Raw genomic sequence first — 8395 nt, forward strand, 5'->3', positions numbered from 1 at the left:
ACACATACCCACCGCAGAACAGGTTCACTTCATGTTCATACAGGTATATCAACCTGAATAACTACCTGACAATTACAAAATTACTTTACTTTGACCAGGTAAACATGACAGCAGAAGCACGAGCAGCAGATTTGTCTTTATCTGTTTCCCGGTCAAATTAGCTGTATGGTTGCAAAGCACAACTTAAGTTTTATATTGAATAAAACAGTTAATTTTATGGGATTTTCTCATCTTTCATTATCACATGTGCACAAACAACACTTATGGCAACAGCTACCAAACCGACAAACCTCTGTGGTCAGTAGCTAGAACAGAGTTATGAAACTATACCAGTCTACTTCCCCATTCAAGTGTAATCGGGAAAACTGATACTGTTGTGTTATGTACAGTAAAGACCATGCTAGTTTTACAAAAGGTTTTAAAACTGGTGTGTTCGGGTCATGTATTCCGCTCTGTGCGATCCTTCTCAATCAACGTCTATGATTATAGTCTGCGTAATACACTCAGCAGGTCAATTATCTCATCAGGTCTGACTAATACTCCTGGAAATAACATTTCTTTCTAATGGAATGCCGGAATTTCCATTCTTGCAGACATCCACTTTCAGGCTGCGGTCAGTGAAAGGCGCAACCTAGCCTGCGTGGGATATTACTCAGATAAATATATCACCTGTTATTATGTGATATCTTGAAGTGCGGCTTTGCTGTAATATTTTGGTTTAGTTAATGGTTAGCTGCTGTATTGATTTTTTTTATGACGGAATGTCTCTCTTCACTTTTGCAGTCAGAAGGAAACAAAGGTGAGACAAACGTTGGAGGAATTACTACTGAGGTGTAGTGGAACGAGGGCACACATTCCCCTGCGTGAAAATAAACGGAATTCCTTACTCGTGACCTGTTTTAGAAGTGAGTCGGGTATGGCAGGTACTGTGTCGTCGTTGAAGAAACTGCTCAGATGTGTTTACCAGCAACAATGACAGCAGCCTATTTAGATGCTCACTCACTGGCATGAAGGAAGTGCTTTACTGTGCACCTGTTTATGAAGTAGGATTCATTTGAAATGCCACATGCATAAGCAGGCTTTCCAGCACAGCTTAACCTTCTTCAGAGATGCATAGAGTGGGTGTTTTGGTTGTGTGGGCCTTTTATACTGTCTTTTATACTGGAACTCTTCAAAAACTATATATATCTTTACATTTTAATCTTTTTTTTCTTATATATACATATTAAAAACAGTATGTCATGTCTTATATGCGATGTTTCTTGTTTCCAAGAAATGGGAGAAATGAGTCATTACATGTAAAGAAGAAAAGATCTGTTTGCTGCTTTTGCATTTATTTGTATTTACTTACATATCAATAAAAATACCCAAAGGAATGTCATCCAGACAGTCATCTCTATGAGCAGGGGAAAAAAGCCAAATTAAGAAACGCAACAACCGCTTAAAAGTTTAGACTATGAAGGTTTTTCAGACACTGAGCAGCGGGAAGCACTGGCATCAAACTAAAGACCCATATCTTTACATTTTAATCTTTTTTCCCCCTGTTTGTTTATTTGTTTGATTCATTTTCAAAGATCTGAATCTTTGGATTGTTAATTTTTTTATGTTATGCATTTACATTTCCACCACAAGTGTGATATGTTTTGGTCCGAATTTAGATATTCCTTTAACTAGAGCAGATAATTATTTTAGGTATGATTTTTAGGCTGATGTGCCATCTTATAGATTGTACTTGATTTTTTTTTTAAAAAACACACTACACAGGAGTTTAACCATTGTTTTGTGTTGAATAAATGTTTTGTAAAGTGGTGTATGGACAGGCAGGAGTGTGGAAGTGAGTTTGATTACTTAGAGTTAACCATCCAAAGCAAAGGAATATGCACAAGAGAAGTGCAGGAGAGAGTGCAAGCAAGGCGGAGTGAGTGTAAATGACTGGGTCGGGATAAGTGTCAGCAGCAATAGTATGAAAGTTTACAAGATGATGATGTAGTCAGCAGCATTGATGGGCGTAACCAGGATGGACAGGATTAGAAATGAGTAGATCAGACTGACAGCTCAGGTCGGGCCGTTTGGGGACAAAGAGAGGCGAGGCTCAGATGGTTTGGACATGTGCACAGGAGGGATGGACATGTGCACAGGAGGGATGGACATGTGCACAGGAGGGATGTTGGGTGGTGGATATACTGGAGAAAAGATGACCACAGTTTAAAATCTATGCCAGTGAAAATTTATGGCATTCCAATGGCAATAGCTGATCATAGGGCTATGGTGGGCTCCTGCTGTCTGTACACGTCTCAGCCCAACACCTCTTGAATTGCCTGTGTGTACAGTATATAACCTAAATTTCGCCTTGCAGTTCCTCCTCCACACCGACAGGGGTCAGGGCCGCCGGGAGGGCGCTGTTGTCTCTCGTCAGCATCCTGTGGTGATGCTGCTGAGTAAAGAGGAGGTGGCCTTTCCTGCTCAAGTGAACACATCGGCTATTGAGGAAAAGTCGAAGACCTCTGATCTAAAGGCGACTAGTCTGAAAGAAAACAGCACCTCATTATTTAGACATTTTTCACCTGGCGGATCCGCAGGGCTTCATGGTGTGTCACAGCGGGGACGCTTGAGTCTGTCGGCGTGTGTGCTACGCCGGGTGTCGGCCACGGAGTGCGGGGAAAATGCCTTCTTTCTCACGGAGGTAATATTTTTCAGACACAAGTGAAGCTAACTGGGAAAATGTGTCAAGCTGAAGATGAGTTTGAGGTATGGGCTCATTCAGCTCACCGTGAACCTTTCTGGGATGCAGCCTTACGGAGGCACATTTTTGAAGCTGTAAGCTGCCTATGGAACCGGTATTAGCTTACACTAATTTAGCAACTAAAGGTCCGACCTAAAAACACTTTCGTTTGCCAGCTTTTACCAAAAATGGGTTAATTTAGTTTTATAGCGCGTGAGAGAGAGAGTCTGCTTTTTCTGTACAGTCTACGGCTGTGTGATAGTGGGCGTGTCTGTCTGCAGGCAAATATGTTGAAATATTTTTCATATCTAAGTCAATTTACTGCAACTAACCCAAGAGTTATCGCCTTTACAGTGTGCGTTCATTAAAGTTTTAATAAATGACACCAACACCTATGGAAAAATACCCAATACTAATACAAGTACTGGTGTTTTTCCACTCTACACTTCGTACATCTACCCCACCAGCCTTTTTTTTAGCAACTTGGGAGAAACAGTTCCGTTATTGTAATAAAGACCTGTTGCTCCAGTTTTAGTGGTACATATATGTGCACACGTCAATCTAAACAAGAGCTCATTTTCTCTCGTTGTGTGTCTATGGCGTAGCAGCATGTAGGATGGCTTATCCAGTCTGTGCAGTGCATTCCTTCATGTAATAAGCTTCTTGTTCAGGGCCCAGATCTCCCTGCAGTAGGCTATTGGCTGACCAGGGCGCTGCAGAGTCCCAACACAAAGAGGCTCTGTGTTAGCCGGGCTCACAGGCCCCCACAGGAGGAGGCCCTGCCTCACTCCAAATGGGATACATCTCAGTGCTGTTGTCGGCAAGGAACACACCTTTTCACAGGAAGCTTGAGTTTCATCACAGGTGTCCTTTAGTCATTAGTAACACTTAGGCTGTTTGTGGGAATGGGTGATGAAGCACATCTGATGTCTTCACGGCTCAGTTAGCAAGTTGGTTGTTTTAACTGATTCCATCAGCTCATTTCATCCTCCAGTGCTCTCATGCTGTAGTTACAACCAGACTACACTATGCTTGATGCTTTATTATTATGTTATTAGCTTGGAAAACAGTTTTAAGGTGGGCTTTCTGGCTCTGGAGGAGTTTTTCTGAAAAATTGCCCTATTTATGTTTTTTTAAAAATGTTTTAACATGCTACAAACTACGTTTAAAAGATAGCAAGTTAAGTTTATAACTATTTTCAAGACAAAGCTGCTTTTTTTTAAAGGATGCTACAAAGTTAAAGGCACAGAGACTGGTAAGTTGCCCCATAGTTTTGGAGCTCAGGTCTGGAACGAAGGCAGAATCCCCCTTAGTTTCAGAGGAAGGGAGATATTTGAGGACTTGATAACCCAGTTTGGAGAATAAGGGCGTAGTGGTTCCGTCATATAGGTGGATCTGTCTGTTTACAGATCCACCTATATGACGGATCTACTGACAGACAGATCAGGGAAAGATAATTAATTAAAGATATTGTGAAGATGCATAATGTGATGGTGTTTTCTGCTACACTATTGGTCAGTTTAATCAAACCTTCACCCAAACTGTGCTCAGGGACAAGGTCACATATGTCATTTTAGGGGCACGTTTTCACTTTTGTTAAGAATCGCTACTCATTGTAGAGGATTGATTAGATTTTAATGAAAGTGCATGAAAATTGAATAACCATTGCAATGCTCACAAATTAGGTTTAATTTTAGATGCTTCATTTAGCAGACATAAACAATCTTTGTGTATTGTTCATTTAATATTTATCATCAACCTTGTTAAAATATAAAGTAATGTAAACTGTCTTGTTTATGTGTAAACAAGCTGTAATCACCAGCAGACTCTCATTGATATTGTTTCTGTTATGTAGCCTGATGGGTCCTTTTGTGTCACCCTGTAGGATTTGGCCTGCACTCGTGTTGCTCCTGTTCCCTTCCGCTGTGGCTGCAGAAGAGCCTTCGCTGCTGGATGGCTGGCACGATGTCTGGCTCTTCCGCTTTCTCGTCAACATGCTGGGATACTCCACCATTATCATCCCTGGCTACCTCCTCATTAGCTATTTCAAGCGCACCAATTATGCAGAAACAGGTTCGGGATTTGAGAGAATTTTGCCGTCTTATTTTTAAATGCACGAAAGCTGCTGATCTAAAACTCATTGGGCTTTTGTTTTTCTCATGTTTATTTAGGGAGTGGGTTTTGCTTTCCTCTCATAAAGACCTGTGTGTTTGGAAACGAGGCCAAGACCAGCTTGTTCGATGACGCGTCTGCAGCAAGCAGGAATGAGGCTGATTCGGGTTCAACACTCAAACAGGCATTAAAGTTAATCTTTTGCGCTGCCGGACTTCAGGTATCCCCCCTCAAAACCTTCAGTCATTAATTGCATATGCTAATACTACCACATTGTGTCCTATTTCTGAGGACCCAATGTGTGGAGGTTGAAGTATGCCACTGTTTGTCGATACTGTATTTAGAGCAACCTCCAGCGCAATGCAGTACAGCAATAAAGGTACTGATCCATGCAGACAAATGAGTTATTTACAAGATGTTGTTCGAGGAGTGAAGGTTGTATAATTAATTTTTTTTTAAAAGGTGGCATGGTGTTAACATCTGTGTTGGTCCTCCAGCTTGCCCTAACAGTCCAAAGACATGCTTGTTAGATTTATTGTTGATTCTAAATTAGCTGTAGATGTAAATTTTCAGTGGACGTGTTCTTTTTAACACTTATAACGTCATTCGTCTCCACTGCTGACAGACAGACCAGCAACCGCCTGAGAGCGGCTCACAGACAAGTCGTACTACATACTTTGTACTCTGCCTTCATTGATAACAGAGCTCACTACAGGCAGACCGGCCATCCTCAGATTGAAGCAGATAGCAAACACACCACACCTGCTGGACCATAAATTTCACTTGTGTTGAATTAGACTGGTGACCGGGGATGGCTGCTTAAGGTGTGCCAGCCTCCCACCCAGTGATAGCTCAGATAGGCTCTCCTCTTTGTTTAAAAACAGAGTGACTGTAAGCCCACTCCAGTGTTGTCTGAGTGACTTTAAAACAACACTGGAGTGGCCTTGGGATAACTCAGAAACATACATACAGATACATGCATACATCTCTGGTGAGATCTCAAATTTCTAACACTCATTTTCCATTGTGACCAAGCTTTAGATACTCTGCAGTCAAGAATGGCAAAACATTTCCAAAAATGAGTTGTACAAAACTTCACACAGTAAAGGCCCTGAGTACTTCCACTTTCCTTTCAATATACAGGCAGTGAGTAGAATTTATAATAGGGGAAATGATGGCTGTAATATATTTCAGCCAGTGACAGTAACACAGTTAAATGTGAAAAGAGTAAAGGGTTTGAATAGTAGTAGTGTGATTCCTGCTTTTAATACTACACACCACCCGAAATACCTCATTTAACGCTGTTTTTTCATAAAATGATCTAACTCAGTGTTAAGAATAAACTTCTTTTCTTGTCTTAGGTTTCATATCTGACATGGGGAGTCCTCCAGGAAAGGGTGATGACTCGTTCTTACGGAGCCGCAACTACAGATCAGGAGGGAGAGAAATTTAAGGACTCGCAGTTCTTGGTCTTCATGAACCGTATCCTTGCTCTGACTGTGTCGGGCCTCTGGTGCGTCATGTTCAAGCAGCCTCGCCATGGAGCACCCATGTACAAGTACTCCTTCGCCTCGCTCTCCAACATCCTGAGCAGTTGGTGCCAGTACGAGGCCCTCAAGTTCATCAGTTTCCCCACTCAAGTCCTGGCCAAGGCCTCCAAAGTCATTCCTGTCATGCTCATGGGCAAGATCGTCTCCCATAAAAGCTACGAGTACTGGGAGTACTTCACTGCTGTGCTGATCTCGGTCGGCGTCAGCATGTTTTTGCTCTCAAGCACAACCGACAAACATCCATCCACCGTCACCACCTTCAGCGGGGTCATCATCCTCATTGGCTACATCGCCTTCGACAGCTTTACCTCCAACTGGCAGGACAACCTGTTCAAGTACAAAATGTCATCAGTGCAGATGATGTTTGGAGTCAACCTGTTCTCCTGTCTCTTCACCGTCGGTTCGCTGCTGGAGCAGGGTGCCTTCTTTGAGTCGCTGGGCTTCATGACCCGCCACTCCGAGTTTGCCTTTCATGCCGTGCTGCTGTCCGTGTGCTCGGCATGCGGTCAGCTCTTCATCTTTTACACTATCAACCAGTTCGGTGCTGCCGTCTTCACCATCATTATGACCCTACGGCAGGCTTTCGCCATTCTCCTCTCGTGTTTCCTTTACGGTCACACTGTTACCTTAGTAGGTGGCTTTGGTGTCGCTGTAGTGTTCCTGGCACTTTTCCTACGGGTGTATGCACGTAGCCGTATGAAGTCAGGTCGGCGGGGAGCGCAGCCGCTTGCACAGAAGGTGTAGCGCTCCAAAGTCGCACCGAACTGGGAACTAAGACCACGTTTTCTGTGGTGCTATTTGTCTATTTGTGTGCATCTTTCTTTCTTTTATTAAGTTTTTTTTACCGTTCAGTTCTTTTTAATTTTATTTTTTGTTAGCAATGGTACAGAAAGGGATTCTGCAGTTTTTACTCTTACACCAAGGTACCCCCAAGTGGTTCATGTGATTCGTCAGGTCAGAGAAGTTTTGAGTGCCTGCAAACTGCCTCTTCAGCTCTTTGTTATCTTTTTTTTTTTTTTCTTAAACCTCCATACATTTAGGGTTTCTATGACCATGGAAAATGTACGAGTTTAATGGCTAGGCATTATTTCCCAAGCATTACTGATATTGTCCCTTATTTAACTTTATCAAGGCTAATGGCACCATTTGTTGGGTTATCCTTCAGTCGCAGCAGCCAGATGCTTAACTATCAACCTACTGTGTTGGAGAGCAGGGGTCTTTATCTGTCTTAAGATGAGATTTTATTTTTGAAAGCTGTTAAGATGGTGTCAAAACATGGTGCATATATTTTAGTTTAATTTAAGATATATTAACATGTTGCATAGGCTAGCATCAGTTAAGGTTCAGGTAAACAACATTCTTGGTCATAAAGAAAGAATCAGATGCTGCTGTGGGTTGTTTTAGAATTTTTTTCCCACACTGTTTTACTTAATGTTTTGAACTTTGGGCAAAAAAAAATGTATAAATATATATATATATATCTTAAATCAGTTTTTTCAAGCCAACTTGTCAGTTGTGTACTTTTGTAAAAGGACTGCTTTGATGTGAATGTTTGGGGAACACTGAATGGATGATTCTGATGCCTCATTGCTGTCATAAATGATGTGAAGATACTGTAGACCCAGGGGTCAGTTTGCAGAACGGAGTGTATACAAGGGAAATGCAATGTAACTGGTACCTTGTTTGTATCATTCTACTATTTCCTCTGGTAACTGGATTAATATTAAATAACTTAATACTATCAAGTGTTTTGCAGTGATGATTACATTGTTTTTATTTAACCAGAGGAGACTGAAAAGAAGGTAGTAACATCTGGAGAAATCGAACCAGCCATGTCGCCAAAGAGTTATTGGACGTCACCTATCATGTAAAAAAATCTTGTAAAATGGGCTAATTTCTAACCTTCCTTTAAAAAAAAAATTCTCAAAAGAGTGGTTTGTAAAAGATTGCATAAAAATGGTTTATTTGAAGAGTTTCAGTCAAGATTTAGAGTCCATTGTAAGTACAGAAA

At 41.6% G+C, this 8395-nt stretch overlaps 1 protein-coding gene across 1 annotated transcript; it reads left to right on the top strand.

The window, feature by feature from the left end:
* The first annotated feature begins 2388 nt into the window (after positions 1–2388).
* On the top strand, positions 2389–8125 carry slc35b2 (solute carrier family 35 member B2). Its single transcript, XM_005474994.4, has 4 exons — positions 2389–2683; positions 4608–4795; positions 4894–5054; positions 6196–8125. Exons 1-4 carry the CDS (start codon positions 2664–2666, stop codon positions 7126–7128), a joined length of 1302 nt encoding a protein of 433 aa, XP_005475051.1. The 5' UTR covers positions 2389–2663; the 3' UTR covers positions 7129–8125.
* Positions 8126–8395: the final 270 nt, after the last annotated feature.

The sequence above is a fragment of the Oreochromis niloticus genome, linkage group LG15 (genome assembly GCF_001858045.2).
Source record: "Oreochromis niloticus isolate F11D_XX linkage group LG15, O_niloticus_UMD_NMBU, whole genome shotgun sequence".
NCBI classification, from domain to species: domain Eukaryota; kingdom Metazoa; phylum Chordata; class Actinopteri; order Cichliformes; family Cichlidae; genus Oreochromis; species Oreochromis niloticus.